Source organism: Mya arenaria, chromosome 8 (assembly GCF_026914265.1).
Source record: "Mya arenaria isolate MELC-2E11 chromosome 8, ASM2691426v1".
In the NCBI taxonomy this organism is placed as follows: Eukaryota; Metazoa; Mollusca; class Bivalvia; order Myida; family Myidae; genus Mya; species Mya arenaria.
In genome coordinates this window covers 14,101,041-14,124,305 of record NC_069129.1, presented here as the reverse complement: position 1 = coordinate 14,124,305, position 23,265 = coordinate 14,101,041, and the positions used below count along the sequence as shown (strand labels likewise).

Here is a 23,265-nt window from a genome sequence, read left to right as displayed (position 1 = left end):
TTGATGCTTACCTTGCCATCATGGACAATCGGAATGAAATATTGGATTACTGTTTTACAATGTGTTAAAAGGGGGTTCAGAACCGAATACACACTAACAAAAGAAGTCACATTTCAAAATGATTTTATTTAAAGATATTTCAGTATCTTTGATATGTTGGATGTTCAAATCAATGACATTGTAATCATTTAAAGTAATAATAGTTCTAAATATCTCATTTTGGCATATATTCCTGAATTTCTATCTGGACAATGTGTTTTTGGAAACTTCTTTGTTGAAATGGGGCCATAACTACCGGGTGCGTCAAAAATTCAAAGTTTGTTACCAAAGTCAAACTTGATCTGTATTATTTGGTGTTGAACATGTGTAATTTATATTTCAATTTGTCAACTCATTCATTATTGTCCAGACACAGTATTTTTGGCTGTCCAGACACAGTATTTTTGGCAACTTCTATGATAAAGAGGGGCCACAACTCTTTCAAAAATGAGTAGCAATGTGGGGTGGTGGTTTAGATGGCCAATTGTTATTTTAAAGATAGTGGCAGCAATTTCCACCCTGCATTAAGTGGGCACCTGTCTTAAGCATCCAATTTAACCTTTTTCCCCAATGGTGGCCACTAAATACAGGTATGACTGTAGTCTGTAACCAAAAGTCTGACTTGATTCTATGTTAAGGTGTTAAACATGTATACCAACAAGAACATTCCTTTATATCCCCCGCTATCACCGACTTTGTAATGTTGGGGTATAATTTATAAATCCACATTTTCTATTTCCTTCCATCTTCAATCAGGAGTTGATTTTGTTTTCCGATCCCAACTCCATACTTCAAATTGTTTTGAGGTTTGAAGAATGTGTGCCACTCTTTTATAATCAATTTCTGTCCGCTTGAGACTGTGTTGTAGGAAATGGCTTGTCAACTGAAAATGTACACAAAAGTGTTAGTATACAGTTAATCTGTTTTCATTACCCATTCTTGTCTGCATAAAATGATTTTTAAAGGCTTTTCTTTTCTGTAATAAACAAGTTCATAGGAAGGAGGGAAAACCATGGGTCCATATATTATTGTAACGGAATACACCAAAAAGTACAAGCCCCCGGGCCAGTAAATAAGCACAGGAAGTTCTAGAAGCCCAGAAGCCTAGTTCCTTTGTGTTGTCCTGGCCCAAATTTCTTGAAAATTCTTTAGCGTAGCACAGTTTAGTTTCATTTGGCAATATTACATAAATATGATTTTATAAATCGGCAAAACAGCAAGTAGTCTATCTTAAATATTATTTCCTTTAAAAGCCTGAAAACTCTTTAAAAAGAGAATATAACACAATTTATATCAAATCAAAAATAGCTTGCTGAGCTTGATCCTGTTATAAAGGGCTTGAAAAGTTTCTTGAAATTTGGGGCCCGAAACCGGTTTCATTTGTGTAAGTGCATTTCACACAGATTGTCATGAAAATTAATAAGAACTATAAAACGCCATATTTCACTAAAAATTGTGCTCACTGTATGGTTTAATTAATGAATTAATTTATAATTTTTCAACGTAGGCAATACGATCGCAATAAACATATACTACATGACAATATAACTATCACTTAAGGTTTGGGCTAGAATGAATTAAATTAGAGTATTAAATCATCATATTATACCTGTTGTAGTATATCACGATCTTTCTGTAGAACTTCTTCAGTTTGTGTAAATATCATGCCGATAGTATTGTTCACATCTCTTTCCACCAAGGCATCTGCTATTAAAGCCTCATCGAGAGTTCCACTTGACCTGCCTGTATGACTTAAGGCCATTTTAAGTTCTGGCTGTTTCATGGTCATTATTACTTGGTCTCTTATTTTGGTCTTGAAGTCTGCTTGCACTTTCTCAAAGAAGTTTTTTCCCACTGAAATACATGTGTAAATGTATCAATTTATCATTTGGAAGACGATGAATGAAAAAAATATGACTAACTGATACCCTAACAACCAAACAAAACTTGCCTAACACATTGCTGTTTTATGTACGTTAGTTTACTGGTATGTAGAAATGTATAGTAAAAAAAACAAAAACTGAAAATGATATACAGTTGAAACCTGTTGGCTCGATATGACAAATTGAGGAACTATTACAAAATAATTAATTATATGGACACTTATTGCAAAGGAAAGCAAGAGCTGTCACAGGAATGTGACAAATGCCCCGGCAAGACCACATTGGACAGAAAGCCATCACTATTTGGGCCTGTATGGATGGATAGCTCTTAGTATGAAACATAAATTCATGATGACCTACCCTACCTTCCCATGAAGTTTGGAAATATTGACCTGAAACATTTTTAAAGAGCAAAGCATGTACAAGGAAATGATAAGTCACTGCAAGATGGAGTTGATGTCAACTTGCCTAAGGTGTTCTTTAGTTATTGTTTGGAAACAGATTTTCAGCTAAAGGTAACCACACTGAGTGACACTTTGACCAACTGACCTAAAAATCAATAGGGCTCGTATAGGGTCCATCTGCTGGTCATAACCAAGCTGCCTACCAAGTTTGAGGTCCTTGGGCCTAAGCATATTTCAGTTATTGATCAGATATGGATTTTCAGCTCAAGGTCACCTTGACCTTTGACCCACCAACCTGAAAATAAATAAGATTCATCTGATGGTAATTTCAAGCCTGTCAACCAAGTTTCAACTCTCTGGGCCTAAGCTTTCTCCAGTTATTGATCGGAAACAAATTTTCAACTCGATGTCAGATGATCATGATCTTTCACCATGACTGACCTTAAAATCATTAGGGTTCCTCTATTGGTTATTATTAACCTGCCTATCAAGTTTAAGGGCCTAAATGTTCTTCAGTTATTGATCAGAAATAGATTATCAGTTGAAGAGTTACTTTGCTGGTCATAACCAACCTGCCTACCAAGTTTGTGGTTCCTGGGCCATAGCGTTATTTATCGAAAGTCGCTGGGACAGGAGGACAGACGGTCCTATTACTATATGCCGCCCTTCAGGGGCATAAAACCCCTATAAAAGACAAGTATATGAATTGCATCAAAATAAATCACAGTACATGTTTTAACAAACAAAATTTCTACCTGTAGTCAAACACTTTCTAGACACTAACTCCGCTAAAACTCCAGCCATGTTCAGGCTCAGTAGGTTAAATAACTGGTCCCCCGAGTGATTCAGAGATTTTGGTGGTATGACTTCCATAAATCCTTGGAATTGCTGTGGATCTGATGGTTCCTGAAATTAATTTGCATTTAACATTTAAGAGGTAAAACAGATTTGCTAACAACAAGGAAAAATAAAGTTCCCTGACTTTTTCCTGAATAAATCATGATTTTCACTGACCAATACCATCATGTTTAATCATAGTTTGCCTCCTCCCCTACAGCCGTCCAATCCACCCATTTGCTGTTTAGTTCATTTTATTCAGTTACAAACAAATGTTTACAAATAGCCTTAAGTATAACAAATGTTAAGTGATACTAAAAAGACAAGCTAAATTTTCACTAATATCCTACAAAGTAATGATGCTTACGGTACACTGTTTGGACAAAGGTAAGGTATCCATTTTACAAATGAGCTAGTTATTTAATACAGTGTGTGTATACCATGTGATGAATTAAGTCATAGATGCTACGTCGGAAGGCAATATTTTGCTTCAAACGAAGACTTTAAACATAAATAACTTTTCTTTTTTTTTAAACATTTTAAATGAAACAAATGGCAGTCTATGCCGCTTAAGTGTTCATGAAAGTGTTCATTTGAAGCAAAATGTAACCTTCCGACATAGCATTTATGACGTAATTTATCACTTGGTACACACACTGTAATAGAGCCATTGACAATGATGTTATACATTTAAAGCTGCATTCCCACATATTGACGTCTTTGACATTTTTTTTTTTAATTTTTGTCTTAGAATCAGCTGGTTTTGGCCATCAATGCCTTCAATTCAGTCATATAAGATTGCTCACATTACAACAGATCTCATATGTTGGAAACACGGCCAAATATTTCAAATTCCTTAAAGAGTTAGTAACGCTTTTAGCCATAAAAATGATCTAATCTTTAGTCAGCCTTCTTATATCATGGGTTTCAAGGTAGAAAAAGTATGTTTCCAATATTGAACTCAGTATAATATAACCCTTTCAAATGAAAGTAGGGCATGAAATGGATACCTCTTAATAACCCTTTCAAATAAAAGTAGGGCATGAAACGAGGACCTCTTAATAACCCTTTCAAATGAAAGAAGGGCATGAAACGAATACCTCTTAATAACCCTTTCAAATGAAAGTAGGGCATGAAACGAGGACCTCTTAACAATGCTACATCCCAAATATGTTCCCTTCTAGGCTTTGTAGTTTTGGGGATTTTTTTTATTTCTTATATAATTCAATGCAAAACAAGTGCCTCCCAGGTTTGGGGCAATTTTTACCCCACTGGCATAATTTGAACAAATTTGGTCGAGAACCTGAAAAAATCAAGAAAAGTGGATCTTGCAGAACTAGATCTGTCTTAAAAGTAAGCTACAAGCTGACCTGGACAAGCTTTGGAAGAATGTTGAAGTGTTCCAATCTAGCTGCCAGGAGGGTATGCCCTGCCCGGTGTAATGCTATCACCTCAGACTGTAGAGGCACTGGCACCCACTTGGCCATGTTGGATGCTGTAAAGGAAAGTTAATGATAATTAGTGATTATGTCGACTTGAAAATATGGAAGTTGAACATGTAGAGCAGTGCTTCTTAAATTTTGAAATCTTGGTCGGTCTAGGCACGTCAACCACGACCCCCAACCCGTCAAAAATAATAAAAAATAACAGGCCGGTTCCAATGATCAGATTTTCGAACTGACAGAAGAATTCTGTCACACATTTTCGTGATATGAATTCTGTCAATAATTTTTCACAATGTGGCAATTCATAAATGGTGCTTTAGTACAATCATAACAGATTCATATTGAATTCATACTAAATTAATTCTAAATGAGATTCTAAATAAGTCTATGCTGCGTTTTCTATCAGAAAACAAAAATATTTATCCATCAACAACATTTTTTACTTCTATCAAGTTAAACTAATAATCGTGAACAGGTCCACATTTTTATTTACCCGTTCACGGCTTAAACATGTGGACTGGTACATTTTTATTTTTTTACCTCTTTCAATTCTTAGACATGTTGACTGGTACACATTTTTGTCATCAGGATGCGAGATCTGGGGATGTTTCCACTCTGCAATCTTCTTGCATACCTCAACAATTTCAGGTGCTAGAATATAAAAATAAGCCATAAATACAATCTATGACATCAACTGTGAAATGAGTTGTATGGAAGATAGTTATGCTTTCATTTCTTTTTTTCAATAGTAGGCATTTTTGACCATTACAAATACTTTCAAAAATATATCAGATTTAATTTGACAATTATAATTTCTATCGTCAGTATAATGTGTTTCTGCTCCGAATACAAAGAGTCAACTGAGGGCATACTAGGAAGCTGGCAAGAGGCTTGTGAAAATTTGACGTAACAATGTATTTATGAACATTTCACAAAAAGTTGTGTGTAACATTCTTTACTTTTTTTAAAGATTAATATAATGGCATGCAGAACCCCTGTATAAAGGCTTGCCAAGTTAACTAGCCACACAGTGTACCCAAAGGTTGGATTTTTATAAGGGGACCGGAAACACAATCTTTTTCTTTCTTGCATACCTAAAATTATCAATTATGGTAAAATGTAATAAATACTATTCATTTCATGCAACAGAGCAAGTATTTCAGTACTGTCTGTGTCAGTCACTATATTCAACTGGCACAACAAGAGTCACATGCCAGAATTGATTTTAGTGAGTAAAACACAACAACATTTGAGCTGACCACTTTTTCCTTCTGTGATGGCTGACAAATCTGCTACAACATCATCAATGTAACTGTATGAGGTTAAACCTCTCATGTAAGTTGCGAACAAAGCCTTCCTGTCATCAAAGGTGGGATAACTGAGATCTATTGTTAGAGTTTCCACATCATGAAACATGTCACTGTTCTCTTCATAACCCTGAAACAACAAGGAAAAGAGGCATGCATTTTTTATTATAATATTGGAAGTGCCTTAGGATTTGGTTGATTTTTTGTCTTAAGATATAAATACCGGGTAATCTTATAAAAAAAACATTTGCAATTTTGCAAACCTTAGATTTGAGCTAGTGACCTAGTTTTATAAACTAAACAGACCCATATTTATACTTATCAGAGATGCGTTATTACAAATAACCTTATCAAATTTCATGAAGATCAACAGAAATTATTCCATTTGTGCGAGAAAAATGAATATTTCATAAATACAGCAGCCTTTCTTAAAAAATAAGTCCCAGAGACCTAGTGTTTTACCCCAGATGACACACTTCATCATCTAAGATTTTATGCACACAGACATTTATAGAAAGCCATGATGGCCCTAAAACGCTCACCTAAGCAAAGAGCAACAACTCTGTGATAAAGCATTAATAAAAATGTTGCAACGATGCCTTGTTTTATATTTTTAAAGGGTCATGTAATGAAGCTACCTGTAAAGTTTCATTGAATTTAGCCAGGTAATTTCAGAGATTTTTTTAAAGCAAAACAGTAAGTCAGCCATTTTGTTGTTGTTGATCAATCTCCATGCCTTCTTGTATTTTGGTAGAGGGTCATGCAATGAAGCTTCCTGTAAAGTTTCAGTGAATTTGGAGTGGTAGTTTCAGAGGGGAAGTGTTTTGAAGCAAAACAGAAAGTTTGCCAGATTGTTGTTGTTGTTGATCAATCGTGACACCTTGTTGTATTTTTGTAGAAGGTTACCTAAGGAAGCTTCCTGTAAAGTTTCATTGAATTTGGACAGGAAGTTTTAGAGGAGATGTTTTTTTACAGCAAAACAGGAAGTTGGCCATTTTGTTGTTGTTGTTGTTGATCAATTGTGACACGGTGTTGAATTTTTGTAGAGCGTCAACCAAGCAAGCTTTCTGTAAAGTTTCATTGAATTTGGAGTGGTAGTTTCAGAAGAGATGGGTTTTTTTAAGCAAAACAGGAAGTCCGCCATTTTGTTGTTGTTGTTGTTGATCAATCATGACACTGTGTTGAATTTTTGTAGAGGGTCAACCAAGCAAGCTTTCTGTAAAGTTTCATTGAATTTGGACAGTTAGTTTTAGAGGATATGTTTTTTTAAAGCAAAACAGGAATTTGGCCATTTTGTTGTTGCTGCTGTTGTTGTTGTTGTTAATCAATCGTGACCCATTGATGTATTTTTGTAGAAGGTTACCTAAGGAAGCTTCCTGTAAAGTTTCATTGAATTTGGACTGGAAGTTTTAGAGGAGATGTTTTTTTACAGCAAAACAGGAAGTTGGCCATTTTGTTGTTGTTGTTGTTGATCAATTGTGACACCGTGTTGAATTTTTGTAGAGCGTCAACCAAGCAAGCTTTCTGTAAAGTTTCATTGAATTTGGAGTGGTAGTTTCAGAAGAGATGGGTTTTTTTTAAGCAAAACAGGAAGTCCGCCATTTTGTTGTTGTTGTTGTTGATCAATCATGACACCGTGTTGAATTTTTGTAGAGGGTCAACCAAGCAAGCTTTCTGTAAAGTTTCATTGAATTTGGACAGTTAGTTTTAGAGGATATGTTTTTTTAAAGCAAAACAGGAATTTGGCCATTTTGTTGTTGCTGCTGTTGTTGTTGTTGTTAATCAATCGTGACCCATTGATGTATTTTTGTAGAGGGTCACCCAAGGAAGCTTTCTGTTAAGTTTCATTGAATTTTGACTGGTAGTTTATGAGATGTTTTTTAGCAATTGTTGACAGCCGGACGCCGGACAAAGACCTATCACAATAGCTCACCTTGGAGCACCTCATGCTCTGGCGAGCTAAAAAAAAATTCAAGAAAACATTTTGACAAGTATTCTGACAAAGTTTCATAACAATTGGATAAAAACTGTTGACTTTATGACATGGAATAAAATGGTTAACACAGAATTGTAAACGTCCGACCGCCCAACCACCAAACCGGTTTTCGCTCTTCTATTCGATGAAAAATGCGTCTAAAAATTAAATTTGTCAACAGTATTTGGGATACCCCTCATATTAATTACCTTAATACATTGATTTGGGTCAATATCTTCTTCACTGTCAATTTCTAAAGACATTAAACCAGGTTTCTTATTGGATTCCTTTTTCTTCAGTATCTTCTTGTCAGCTTTGAACTGTAAAAAAGCAAAATAAAAATGTTCATTGTTTTTCAACTTAAGATTAGTTTTAAAAATGTTCATGTACTGTTGTAAGTTTGTTGTTTATTTATTTAAGAATTGATTTAGATTTTTGGTGGGTTCATGTAGAGGTAAGAAAGCTCAGCTGCGATCTTGTAAATCAATGAATGTGCTATGTTTTCTCTGTTTATTTCAATTGTTTTGAATGTACATAGTACGATTTACAGTATTCAAGGTATTAATAAGATAATATATATTGCATTTGCGTCTGTGAGAAAGAATGGCCTATATTAGAAACGTTTGTTACAACTGCCATGCGTTTTTTGCAAGTTCAGTTTGCAACTCAAGAACTGTCTTTGCAAAGACAAAGATTATGATGACTAAACATGCCAATTATTTTATTGTCCTTCAAATCCATGTAGACATCTTTTTCTATGATTTTCTAGTACAAATACTTATAACATATAAATAACCATTTTTAAGCTACAATATATCTCTACCAATGTTAGGAACAGCAACCGTGTAAACTCATACAAACACAAATACCAATGCCATGACAAAGCTTAACTATATTCTATGTATGCAATGTAACAGCATAATGTATCTACCTTTTTAAACGTAGTGGAATCTTCCATGCCATATATATGAATCAAAGATGTCTTTTGTTGAAGGTCCCACAATATTTTCTGATTCCCCTCTTTAACATTACTGTGAAGATAAAATACACAATTTTTCATTTTCTATCTTTTCTATCTTAGAACTATTTAAAGACCGATCAGACCATTTACATACACTGCGCGAATATCCATGACAACCACGAATTATCGCATATCCGTACGCAATTATTTTCACTAAGCACAAAAGAGTTTCAGCAAAAAAATACTTTTTTACTTGATTTTGTTTAACTGAGGTTGGAGAAAAAGCATCTACCATAGCCGCTCGTGTAAGATAGGTTCATCCCGACCCTCGCGCAGGGTGTTTTGCGGAAATGAGGTAAACCTCATTTCCGCAAAACACCCTACGCTTGGGTCGGAATGAACCTATCTTACACTCTCGGCCATGGAAGATACTTATAATCTATTCTGACTTTCAAATCCAACTAGAGCTGTCACAGGAGTGATGAATACCCCAAATCTGCCTGGACACAGGAATGGCAAACCATTCCTTTGAAAAGAGGCCATAACTCCATGGTTACTGCACACTGCATTGTCTGGAAACTGTTTTTCTATTTTTCGTAACAGTGCACAAAAACCTTTACTCCACTGGCCCCATTTTCAATCACAAGCATTGTCTTCACAGAGGCTGCCTATACAGCAAGTTTCATCATAATATCTCATGCCCAATTAAAGTTATGAAGCAGAAACCATTTTTCTATTTTTAGTAACAGTGATCTGGCCCAACTTTCAAACTCAAGTGTCAACATCACAAAAGCTGGGTATATAGTGTGATTTATCACAATATGTCATTTCTAACTTAAGTTACTGAGCAGAAACATTTTTTTTATTTTTCTATTTTTAGTAAGCCCCACCAGCCCCAAAATCGAACTTGACCTGTATCTTCTGATGTTACACCTGTGTACCAAAAATTGTTCAAATCTGTCAAGCCTTTCACAAGTTGTCGTCCGGAAACCGTTTTTTTATTTTTAGTTACAGTGACCTTGACGGCCCCACCAGCCCCAATATCGAACTTGACCTGTATCTTCTGATGTTACACCTGTGTACCAAAAAATGTTAAAATTTGTCTAGCCTTTCATGAGTTATCGTCCGGAAACCATGAAAACCGACCGACCAACCGACAAGCTCACTAACTTGATCTGTATCTTCTGATGTTACACCTGTGTACCAAAAATTGTTCAAATCCGTCTAGCCTTTCATGAGTTATCGTCCCGAAACCGTTTTTCTTTTTTTAGTAACAGTGACCTTGACCTTGGCCCCACCAGCCCCAATATCGATCTTGACTTGTATCTTCTGATGTTACACCTGTGTACCAATTTTTTTTCAAATCTGTCAAGCCTTTCATGAGTTATCATCCGGAAACCATTTTTCTATTTTTAGTAACAGTGACCTTGACCTTGGCCCCACCAGCCCCAATATCGAACTTGACTTGTATCTTCTGATGTTACACCTGTGTACCAAAATTTTTTCAAATCTGTCTAGCCTTTCATGGGTTATCGTCCGGAAACCATGAAAACCGACAGACCGACTGACCGACAGACAGACTGACCGACAGGCTCACTCCTATATACCCCCTCAAACTTCGTTTGTGGGCGTATAATAAGTCACCCATATTCTTAGGCCTCATACAACTGTCAGCAAGAAAAGGGGCTAGATTTTAGCAAGCATTATTTTTGTAACTCACTGTGCTAATTGTTCAGAACTTTGCTAAAGATAATAACATTGTTAACGTGATTATTGTTAAACCTATTACTGCTCTGGAAGTTAAATGGATACACTTGTGATCTGCTGTAAGTCGAACCCTGTTGGCTCGAGCTCCCAGGGACTGGCGAAAATACCTTGGAGCCTCAGAAAAAATCGAGCCAAGGGGGATGGTTTACCTTCAGTATAAAGAAATCGGTTCTTTACATCTAGTTTGAGACGAAGATTTAAAGCCAACAAAGTTCAAGCCAACGGGGTTTGACTGTATTTCTAAGTGTGATACAACTGCTTCTGCTGTACTTAATTTTTTCTATTTAAATTTGTGAGCATATCATAAACAAGAGCTGTCACAGAAACGGCGCACTCGACTATTCCGCCGCTTTTCGGTGTATGGATTGAAAAGTTTTGGCGAAACATGCATGGATCACTATTAGATTAGATTTCAATGCAATACATGATGTACTGAGATAGTTACATAAATTGAATGGAAAATATTTGAGGTGGTACGCAAACTTTTACGAAAATTCTAAGTCGAAAAAGGGGCATAATTTTGTCAAAATGCTTGATAGAGTTACCTCCTCCTCTGTATAGGCTGGGGGCATGACGGTGAACTAGTCTGCAAAGTTTCAAAGCCAGATGTCAATGGACTTTGAAAATATTTGAGGTGGTACGCAAACTTAAACGTAAATTCTAAGTTGAAAAGGGGCATAATTTTGTCAAAATGCTTGATACAGTGACCTCCTCCTGTGTACAGGCTGGGGGCAGGTGGTACGCAAACTTTAACATAAGTGGTTACGCTGACGCTCGGGTGAGTAGGATAGCTCTCCTTATTCTTCGAATATTTGAGCTAAAATATCACATTTAAAAGTAAACAACTATGTTGGTTATCACATAGTAAACATAAACAAAGTTCAGAACAATCAGCCCCATGTAAACATATTATTAGTTTTCACCAATTTATCATACAATGAATGTGAAACAAGCAGTTACAACATTACATTAATCAATCTCGTTGACATGACATTAACAAAGAATTTGAGTACCTATGTGTATCATCCAGGTCAAGGTATGTTATGAGATCAGCCTGACTCTCGCACACAACAGTTACATTCTTCAGGCTGTCAACATCTATAAACCCTGAAAACAATATCAATATAAACTGTAATATTGTAGTTGGTTTCAATGCATGAATAAGACCCATTTCATGTGATGTGTTTGATTTTTCCCAATTTCATGAGGTTGGAACTCATGATGCAACTATATTGAATCATCGATAACCATTGGTCAACTAAAATACCGGTAATGCCAAACCATCCTGATATAAATATTCATGTTTCATATGGTTAGCAACAAGACAGATTTTAAAATTTCACAAATGGATTTGAAACTTATCTTTATATAATCTTTTAGCCTTAGAGATCTTTATAGCCAATGACCTACCTTTATGGATCTTACAACTATCAACAACAGATGTTGCAAGTCGCGACTTGTTCACCAATGGAGCCCCTATTTCTCCTGCAAAAGCCTGGGTCAGTACCGACTTTCCACATCCTTTTGGACCAACAAGTAAAATACTCTGTCTCATTATTTTGTCTGGTTTACTTAAACTTGCCTGAAGAAGAAAAAAAATCTTAAAACTTCTGAAAATTTTGTTTATCTGAAAGAGAACCACCAAAGAAACATTCCTATTAAGTTTGGTTGAAATTGACCAAGTGGTTTAGGAGAAGTTTTTTGGAGGAAAATGCAATTGACAGTGGACAATCACCCTATCACAAATAGCTCAGGTGAGCTAAAATTGAAGACAAAATTTAACTCGTACTCAAGAAGTAAGGGAATGTGAGCCAAGGGTTTTCTGTTTCACATTCCACAATTTTCTAAGCTTTCTATACTTAGAGACCATAGTAATAATAATAATAATAATAATAACAAGAAACGCCGCAATGCGACGAAAACAGGTTTTTAATGATTGACAGAAAAACTTCAGTCTGTGTCTGTTTTTCTTTTTTTAGTAACAGTGACCTTGACCCTAGGGACTCCAAATGCCATCCATTGAAAGGTATCCATAAACTCTTACTATAGACCAAGTTTGGTCAAGATATGTCAACCCTAAGTAAAGTTATTCAGTTTCAACTGTTTTTCTATTTTTAGTAACAGTGACCTTGACCTTGACCCTAAGGACCCCAAACGCAATCCCATGAAAGGTATCCATAAACTCTTCCTATTGAGGAAGTTTGGTCAAGATACCCCAAACGCAATCCCATGAAAGGTCTCCATAAACTCTTCCTATAGACCAAATTTAGTCAAGATATGTCATCCCTAAGTTAAGTTATTCAGTTTCAACTGTTTTTCTATTTTTAGTAACAGTGACCTTGACCTTGACCCTAGGGACCCCAAACGCAATCCCATGAAAGGTATCCATAAACTCTTCCTATTGACCAAGTTTGGTCAAGATATGTCAACCCTAACTAAAGTTATTCAGTTTCAACCGTTTTTATATTTTTAGTAACAGTGACCTTGACCGTAGGGACCCCAATCACAATCCCATGAAAGGTACCCATAAACTCTTTCTATACACCAAGTTTGGTCAAGATATGTCAACCCTTACTAAAGTTATTCAGTTTCATAGGTGAGTTTGACGCAGCCTGGCTGCCCGCCAGCCTGCCCGAACAATGCCAATCGCCATTCTAATAACCAGGTTTCACTATGTGAAAACCTGGTTAATACTAATAATAATAACAATAATAATAACAATGTGGATATAATTTTAAGATTTCAAAGTTGTCTCACCCTTTTCAATTGCCTGGCATTTTTATCCAACAGGTTCTTTGCCTGTGTGTGGCCAACAACATCTTTCAAACGTACCTACATGTACATGTTGAGAATTTTTAAAATTATTTAATATCAAGGGTGGCAATTTGGTAACAATGGGTCACAGAGTTATAGTTCTTGTATTACAAACACGTCCAAAAGCGTTCAAGTTGAGATGTATAGTTAATAAATTGGAAAAAGTTAAGTTTAATACATATGAAAATATTAAAGTTATAAGTATGTTCTGAAAGAGTATATCATTGATAAGATCTTTATGAAGTTTGAAGATGATATCTTCAATGAAGAAAAACGTCTAAAAAAAATCAATCTAATATATACCTCTGGGACAGTTCCTTGGCAATACAAATAATCAAGATTCTTCTTCATCGCTGAACGTGTTTTTGAAAAATTCCTCATCATCGCAGAAAATTTTTGTGGATGCAGAAGGATGGCATAAGAAATTAACGTCTGAATAAACATCAGACCAAAACAAGTCATTAATGTAAACTTTAAAAATGGCATAACGAGCTGTGACATTTCCAGAGAACTGAAAGTGAAATGGAAATCAATGTTAGAATTGCAATATCAAATGTTAACGAAGAAACATTGACAAAAGACAAAGTCACAAATAATATATTCTTTTGATCAATAATTATAGGGATTTTTGATAACTTTTTTTATTTGTATGACACAGCTGCAAAATGATGCCAATAAAGGGATTTCCCAGATGCAGAAAACCTGACCCCCCCCCCCCCCCCATAGATTTTTTTACCTCTACATCCTGCGTCCTGGACGCACAGATATTTCCGCAGCACATTGTTTTAATTAATGTACAATCGCAGTTCATATTAAAATTGCTAGAATACAGTCCATCCCATACAGGTTTTTCAGATTTCTTAACATTTTTAGGGAGTTACTTTTACTAATGTGATTAAGTAAGGTCGATTCTGATTGGATGATAATGTAATGCTAGTCCTATGGTACACTGTATATATTGTAAGTATTATCATTCGGAACGTAGTCAATGTACACAAAAGCTGTTGTCTGAACTTGGCCCCCTAAAAAAGCAAAGTTGACGCAATTTTAATTTTCCAATTTTTGAACTTAAATTTGTCTGCGATCTGATTTTTTGTCAGCAGTCTTCTATCACTAGTTTCCCTGCATTTTCGCATTAATTGGCTTATTCGAGGACAAAAAAAAAGTTGTCAAAACTGTAAATCTGTGAGAGTGCAGCTTTAACACCTACCTATATGACATAGGGGTAATGTTTACGTCGTCTTGGTTTTTAATCCAGTTCTGAATCTCCTCAGAGAAGTGCTTTCCTTCAGCCATTTTCACCACAACAAAGTATGTGTCACCTGCATTTGGCTGGAAAACAAACAAACAAACAAATGGCACAAAACTTTAGTTAAACTGATAAATTATTATGCAACAATAGTGTTTCAAGTTATATTAAGGGCTGGCTATTCCAGAAAAACATATAATCCCCAGGGGGAAGGCAATTATTTAGTATGTAGGTGGGTGTCTTTTTTCTCTAATTTGGACCCCACAATGGTAAATTTGCTTCTGTAGGGGGGTGGCATAACTTAAAAGGGTCTTCCCCCCGGGTTTATATGTTTAAATGGAATAGCCTTCTAACATTCAAAACAAAATCATTTTTATTTGAACAATATTTAACATGGGAATGATGACTTTTCTTGAATGGTAGAATGGAGCAGACAACTTTGGAAGGATACATCAAACCAGACTCTCATTATTTAATGTAACTTCCCTGCCAGGAATCCAACCCAGAGTGAGATGCAAGTTTATTAACTAAATAATGTTTAAGTATTGAATTGTTCTTAAACTCATACATATGCTAATAAGACAAGAATAGATAAGAACTAAATGCATAATTTTCTAAATGCCAACAAATAAAATGAATCTTAGTCCTCGAAATTACACTGTTAGATGAACAAGCAGAGTTCCAATGCTTGTGCTTGCCATGATTTTTTTATTCAATGAGCCCTGGTCTTTAAATTCAGGAATTCATGAAAGCTCAAAAAGCAGTAAAGGACTGCAGGCATGTGCTTTTTTCAACCACTGCTTGGTGAGAAGTATGGTTTTCACTGAATAATGTTTACAAAGGGATTTTTTTCGGCCCGATTTTATAATAATTTCTCAGACATGATCCTTAGGTGACTTATCAAATTTGATCACACCATGTTAATTCGTAAAAAACATGGCCGCCAGGGGTTCCGGCTACTTTTTACTATATCCCTACATGAAACACTTCGAAAATCTTTTTTTACGGATGTATGACGTCAAGATGAGAAGAAATAAGAATTAAATGCATAAGTTTGTTAACGGCAAAAACCTAGATGAAAATTGGCACAAGTGTAAGAGTGAAATCAGAAATACATGGGAGTATGGAAAGGGTATTTCTTCATCTTATAATGCTACTCACCGGCTTCACTAGTTCCTTTGGGAATTCTCCATTGAATTTTTCTTTTATCTGAAACAACAAAACACTATGGGAAGCTTGTTGAGACATGCCTATTACTTATACTAATTGCATATTGCTAATTGCATAATTCTTGGCAGGTGCTGTTTGTCAATAAGTATTTGGCAACTGAAACTTCTTCCTATTTTACTAGTAAGTCTTAACTGCCAAATGCTGCATGGTATTTGCTGATCAATTTTACCATGCCATTTATTTTCTATTTCAAAGCAATGTCTAAAATCATAATACTGCATAAAAAATGACAAGCTTAAACATCAGACATTCATGAGTTAAACATGCATACCCTCCATCATATCATGTATCAAATATTCTTCTTAATAAACAAACAAGACGCCAATGCAGCAACGACGCAATAAAGCTGGATTTTTAATTTGTCAATACAGTTTTGCAAACCTAAGATTTGAGTCAGTGACCTAGTTTTTAAACCAAGAAGACCCATATTTATTCTTACCAGAGATATGCCCATACAAATAACCTTATCAAATTTCATGAAAATCAACAGAAACTATTCCATTTGTGGGAGGAAAAACAACTTATAATTAATTAACAACTTACAAATACATCAACTTTACCTAAAAGATAACACCCAGAGACCTAGTTTTTGACCCCAGATGACACACTTTTACATTTAAGATTTCATGCACATAAATATTCTTAAAAAGTTAATTGAAAGTTAAATTTTAATCAAGAACAGGGAAAAACGATTCCAAAATTTTTATCTAACGACTTAGTTTTTAACGAAAGATGACATATTCACAAAAGGCATCAAGCAGGCAAATTTTCAGAACAATATCTATAAAGATTTGATAAAAACTTTTTAATTGATGACATGGTGAAAGTATTTTCTAAGATTTGACCTAATGACCTATTTTTTTTTTACCCAAGATGACCCATATTCACAAATGTTCAAGAACACAATGATTGGTTAAAAACTAGTGTACAAACTTGAAAATGTTTTTTTAATTGTTTCATATACTTTTTCTCATTCTTTTTTCAGGATAATAATAATTAGTGTTTTAAGATTTTTAATATTGTTGAGTGTACATGTGTTTACAAGGAAACAAGGAAACCTCTCCTGAAATCTGACTCACATATATGCAAAGACACTCATGCTAATTTTTTCAGTGAAAAAAGTATTCAGAAAAAGTTCGCGTTGAACTTGGTCCGCCTAATCACATCAAATATTAAACCAGCCACTTTGACCACTGGCCTGCGGAGACAACCGACAGTTCAGAGTAATTGAAGAGAATAAAATTGGTACATGTGATTCATTTAGAAGGAGAGTTGTCGGTCAATTTTCCCACAATACATTTATTAAAGTATACATAAGTGTAAGAAGGTATCATGGTTGCCGACGATGATTTAATGATAGAAAAGAGAAATATAACAAACTCTTCAAATGGCCATATCTCAAAACCTTAAGTGTAAAACTATAATGACTTTAGAACATGAAAAGACAATAGGGTAAATAACTATATGTGTAAAATAAAAAGCATTGGAAGAGGTTTACTTTTTACCCCAGTGCAACGTAGCAGACCTAAATACTGTGAAAAACGGCTTACGTGCAATTATCAAACATTATATCATTATAAAAAGTTCGCTTGTTAAAACAATATTATCTCTTGCTTAATTGTAAAAGCAAGCCAAACAATCATTTATTTTAAAGCAGAACTTTTACGCTAAAAACTCTCTTTACCTTTTCAAAATTTAGTGAAATCAAAACATGTTCATATTCGTCTACTGGTCTTTTCTGGGAGAAAAACCCTGAATCTCTCAGCCTCTTCCAAACTCCTTTGTCGTTTTCTTGAATCTGCATCATAGTCTTGTAGATATAAGCATCTTTTTCAACCTGAAATACATGTAACATTTCAAAAAACATTTGTGTCGCAACTAAACATCAAAATGAATCATGAATAAAATTAATATTTTTAAAGGGAGAAAATAAATAATTTCAATTTGTTAGATTTAAGTGTTTGCATTGGAAATCTAATATAAAATGTTTTGATTGCTATGTAAGTTTAAAAAAACACACTAAAGAATTTACTTTGAAATTTCTGATAAAACCAGTGCAATTTCTAAACACAAAAATGATTTAAAAAGCCAGGAAGTAAATACCTTTCTTTCTAGACACACACATATTAACATACGAAAATCAACATGGTACAGCTTTATCGAACACCATCTTATAACATTCTACATGAAATTATTCAAAATATTTTTTTTTCTGAATTTATAAAAGTAACTGTTTAAATAACCTTTCCTGGTACGTTAAAATCATTTTCAGTTGACCATTTTTTAATGATAATCATTTTTTACGACTTGTTCTAACACAGAAGAGAAAAATTCAAAGGGACATCAAACATTGATAAAAGTCCTACCAAATCTGTTTTAAGATACCGGTCAACATAATCCTCAAATGAAATGGCGTGACCAAACATGACGTTCTCATACCATGCATCTGAAAGAAATAGTATCAAAGGTCTTGACAAATTTCTCGTCGCCCAACAAGTTTTGCACACATATAGGTGAGCAAAGCGATTTTTGAAAGTGCATAAAAAAATTCATAACAAACAAGAAATGCCGCAATGCGACGAAACCAGGATTTTAATGATTGACAGAAGAACTTCAGCCTGTGTCTGTTTTCCTATTTTTAGCAACAGTGACCTTGACCCTAGGGACCCAAATGCAATCGATTGAAAGGTATCCATAAAGTCTTCCTTTATACTAAGTTGGGTCAGGATATGTCAACCCTAACTTATGTTATTCAGTTTCACCATTTTTCTATTTTTAATAACAGTGACCTTGAATCTAGGGACCCCAAACGCAATCCCATGAAAGGTATCCATAAACTCTTCCTTTATACCTGGTTTGGTCAAGATATGTGGACCCTGACTAAAGTTATTCAGTTTCAACTATTTTTCTATTTTTAGTAACAGTGACCTTGACCTTGACCCTAGGGACCCCAAATGCAATCCATGAGAGTATCCATAAACTCTTCCTATAGACCAAGTTTGGTCAAGATATGTCAACCATAACTAAAGATATTCAGTTTCAACTGTTTTTCTATTTTTAGTAACAGTGACCTTGACCCTAGGGTCCCCAAACGCAATCCCATGAAAGGTACCCATCAACTCTTTCTATAGACCAAGTTTGGTCAAGATATGTCAACATTTACTAAAGTTATTCAGTTTCATAGGTGAGTTTGACGCCGCCCAGTCACACGCCCGCCCGAACAACGACGTTCGTCATTCTCATAACCAGGTTTCACTATGTGAAAACCTGGTTAAAAATGAGAACCTATTTAATTGCAATACATTTTTGGTAAATTAAAATAATTTCATTAATCATGGTACTACTTATTTGGAAGTAAGAGTGCATCTTTAAGCTTCTGCATATCATACTTACAAATGTAACATCGGATTAAGGTCACAATAATGAATATCAAGAAAAATATTTCAGCGGTCCTTTTTAAATATCCAACTTTAAGCAAAGCCTTAGTGGATTTTCGTCTCAATCCTGAAAAAAGAACCGTTATAATGTTAAAAGGACAAAAAAGTCAAAGAAACTGCTTTCATACAAGAAGAACTCTCCAAATTCTCAGCTTAAACAATATTTATTTTATAACAATTGTAAAGAAAATCATGTTAACTTAATATGCTAAGTCACGCTCACTGACGCCATGTTGCTTGGGAGTTTGGTCTTGTGATTTGGGAGGAAAGCAGAGTACCCACAGGAAAACAACTTGGTCAGCTTGGTGATTAGAAACCAAATTATTGTAGACAAATTCATATTTTTGGGCTCTGGTTTTTTCAACACATACATGTACGCTAATGTCTATCAGTCCATTCTGATGTTTCACATCACTACAACAATGAAACAAAATTTGACTGAAACATAGTTTTTGAAATGAAATAATAATTACAGTTGTTTATCATTGCTATACATTTATGATTGTCTCTTGTAACAGTATGTGTACAAAGTCTTATTTGAATATCTTGGATGGGAGTTATGGCCAAGGTTAAAGTTCGAGTTTCTTCCTTACAAGAACAGATGAGCTAAATAAGAGGGCCATGATGGCCCTAGAACGCTCACCTAAGCAAAGGGCCACAACTCTGTGATAAAGCATTAATAAAAATGCTGCAATTTAAACATATATTTACTTATGACGATGCCTTGTTTTATATTTGTAAAGGGTCATGCAATGAAGCTACCTGTAAAGTTTCATTGAATTTGGCCGGTAGTTTCAGAGGAGATTTTTTTTTAAAAGCAAAACACATAGTTAGCCAGATTGTTGTTGTTATTGATCAAACAGGACCCCTTGTTGTATTTTTGTAGAGGGTCATGCAATGAAGCCTCCTGTAAAGTTTCAGTAAATTTGGCCAGGTAGTTTCAGAGGAGATGTTTTTTAAAGCAAAACAGGAAGTTAGCCAGATTGTTGTTGTTGTTGTTGATCAATCGTGACCCCTTGTTGTATTTTTGTAGAGGGTCACCCAAGGAAGCTTCCTGTACAGTTTCATTGAATTTGGCCTGGTAGTTTCAGCGGAGATGTTTTTTAAGCAATTATTGACGGACAGACTAACGGACGACGGACAAAGACCAATCACAATAGCTCACCTTGAGCACTTCGTGCTCTGATGAGCTAAAAACAAATATGAACAAGTCAACAATGATTGAGCAATGTATTCATCATGTGAAAGCTTGAAAGAAAGTAAATACCCCAAGTCTCTTTGCATCTTTATGTTACACAATGTTGATAAAGGTTCATGTACATATAATATCATATAATATTAAGGGTAAATTACCTTGAACAACTTACCAGGATTCCTCATTAAATAGGACGCAAATAGATGTGCTCTATGGTGATCTTTACACACATACTTCAGGCTGATGCAACAGTAACTCTAAAATAAAACAATGAAAAATATGTACCAAAAAACAGATAATCTGCCAGTGCCAAGAGATACATGCAGTTCCTGACACTTTGTGTACCTGTGGCTAACATGTGTGAGTTACCTGCGGCTATCATGTGTAAACATGTGTGTAACCTGCAGCTTACTCAGTGAACATGTGTGAGTAACCTGTGACTCACATGTGTGAGTAACCTGTGACTCACATGTGTGAGTAACCTGTGACTCACATGTGTGAGTAACCTGTGAATAATGTGTGTGTAACCTGTGACTCACATGTGCGAGTAACCTGTGACTCACATGTGTGAGTCACCTGTAAATAACATGGGGTGTGTAACCTGTGACTCACATGTGTGAGTAACCTGTGAATAACATGTGAGGGTAACCTGTGAATAACATGTGTGTGTAACCTGTGAATAACATGTGTGTGTGGCCTGTGAATAACATGTGTGAGTAACCATGTGTGAACATGTGTAAGTAACCTGCAGCAAACATGTGTAAGTCATGTATTCTATTACTTGTTTCAACATGTGTGAGTGACCTGTGGCTAACATGTGTGAGTTACCTGTGGCTTACATGTGTGAGCAACCTGTAGCAATCATGTGTGAGTGACCTGTGGCTTACATGTGTGAGTTACCTGTGGCTAACATGTGTGAGTAACCTACAGGTAACATGTGTGAACATGTATGTGTAACCTGTGGCTTTCATGTATGTGTAACCTGTGGCTAACATGTGTGAACATGTCTGCGTAACCTGCAGCTAATATTTGTGAGCTACCTGCGGCTTACATGTGTGAGTAACCTGCAGCAACATGTGCGAGTAACCTGTGTGTGAGTAACCTGCAGCTAACATGTGTGAGTAACCTACGGCTAACATGTGTGAACATGTGTGAGTAACCTGCAGCTAACATGTGTAAGTCATGTATACTATTACTTGTTTCAATATTTTTTTTCAACTTTATAACACTCCTGGATATAAGAATTTGGATAAACTATCTGAAGCCCAAATCTTTATACTAGTGCTTGACATAAATTCTTTCCAACAAGACCTGCTACATAAAAGGAAAGGTGTGTTTTTTTGGCCTTACAGTAACATTATTTTAATGTTCGAATTGATTTCAAACATAGACATATTCGTGAATAGCACTTTATTGCTATATTTCCTGTTAAGAGATCGATGCTACTCATAATTTAAAAAAAGCAAACAATATAAAAACAAATTAGAGGGGATTTTTATCCCTTTGAAGGGGAAAAAATAACCACAATAATGCACATTTTTTTAACATTTGGATATTCATTTTGTTCCCTAAATGCCACAAGTCGACTGATTCATATTAATGTCAATTAAAACTCCAAAATATTTAGCACTGCATTGTTAACCCTTTCCCTCATGTCAAATCAGCCATATTAGGCCTGCCACTGCATGGCTTATCAGTACATTGATAACCAGTAGCCAATAGATAATAAGCCCCTATAAGTACCCCTACTGCATAGGGGATTATTGGAGAATATTGAAAAATTGCCCCCAATGCAAATGATATTAATCATTGGTAGTTTTAAATAGTTAGTGACGTGTATGGGGATTTTCCATTAAAAAAACGAGACAAGTGCGCGTCAAGCATGCAGTGTGAACTTTTAAGGCGTGTTTGACCTCTGTCTCTTTTAGTTGCGATTTTCCGAAAATCTTAAATAGTAACATCATCATATTTTCATTATTTATAAAATTATTGATGTTTATATTACACAAAAATGCATTTATTGCGAAAAAAAAAGCAACAGATATGTTAATAAATGACTGTCAATAAGCATGGCACATTTTGGAACAATCATGCGGGAATCGATAGAGGGACATTTTGGAACAATCATGCCGTAATTGATAAAGGGACAATTTAGAACAATCATGCGGGAATAGATAAAGGGGCAATTTGGCACAGTCATGCAGGAAAGGGTTAAATAAAAACACATAGTGTTACAAATAACATTTTGAGCCAATACCTTTCGCTTATTACACTAGCTGTTTCATGAGACAAAAATTCAGATCGATCTGTCAACAATTTTTTAGCATTGCCTTTGAATGACCTAGCCACAGTTACTTAGTATTTGGACTGCGTTTTTTGCCAGTCGAGCGATTGGTCCATATGGTGATCTCTTGGACTGAGAATCATAAAAAAATGTGTTTTAGTACTCTAGTCTATGATACACATAATAAACAAGTAATCAACTTTTGGTCGTTTATTTGTACAGTATACATTAATTTGATTAAATATTTTGATTGAAATAATTTACACAGGAACTTCTTTATTTAAATATAATTAATATTTTCTCTTACTCTTTTGAACCGAGGTATTGAGAATGACAATCTGGTTGGGCATAAAACTTGCCGGCTTAGTAAAATGCATCTTTTTGCTACCATGAAAGCCGCCATCTTTTGATGCTGCAGCAAATGTAATTTCGGAACTA

General features: G+C 35.1%; 1 protein-coding gene across 1 annotated transcript; it reads right to left on the bottom strand.

The window, feature by feature from the left end:
- Window positions 1–113: 113 nt before the first annotated feature.
- LOC128242512 (paraplegin-like) lies at window positions 114–23,230 on the bottom strand. Its single transcript, XM_052959685.1, has 19 exons — window positions 23,135–23,230; window positions 20,716–20,800; window positions 19,305–19,415; window positions 18,278–18,357; window positions 17,596–17,748; window positions 15,843–15,890; window positions 14,643–14,764; window positions 13,736–13,943; window positions 13,376–13,450; window positions 12,029–12,200; window positions 11,632–11,725; window positions 8,822–8,921; window positions 8,100–8,210; window positions 5,868–6,045; window positions 5,149–5,259; window positions 4,534–4,658; window positions 3,082–3,232; window positions 1,649–1,893; window positions 114–922 (listed from the first exon to the last, which is right to left on the bottom strand). Exons 1-19 carry the CDS (start codon window positions 23,228–23,230, stop codon window positions 788–790), a joined length of 2,400 nt encoding a protein of 799 aa, XP_052815645.1. The 3' UTR covers window positions 114–787.
- Window positions 23,231–23,265: the final 35 nt, after the last annotated feature.

Coding starts and splice junctions, on each gene's coding strand:
- LOC128242512 (XM_052959685.1), bottom strand. CDS start 23,230: ATGGCGGCTTTCATGGTAGCAAAAAGATGCATTTTACTAAGCCGGCAA. Junction 17,749..18,277: donor GGTATCTTAAAACAGATTTG/GTAGGACTTTTA, acceptor CATGTATTTCAG/GTTGAAAAAGATGCTTATAT. Junction 1,894..3,081: donor TAGAAAGTGTTTGACTACAG/GTAGAAATTTTG, acceptor CATGTATTTCAG/TGGGAAAAAACTTCTTTGAG.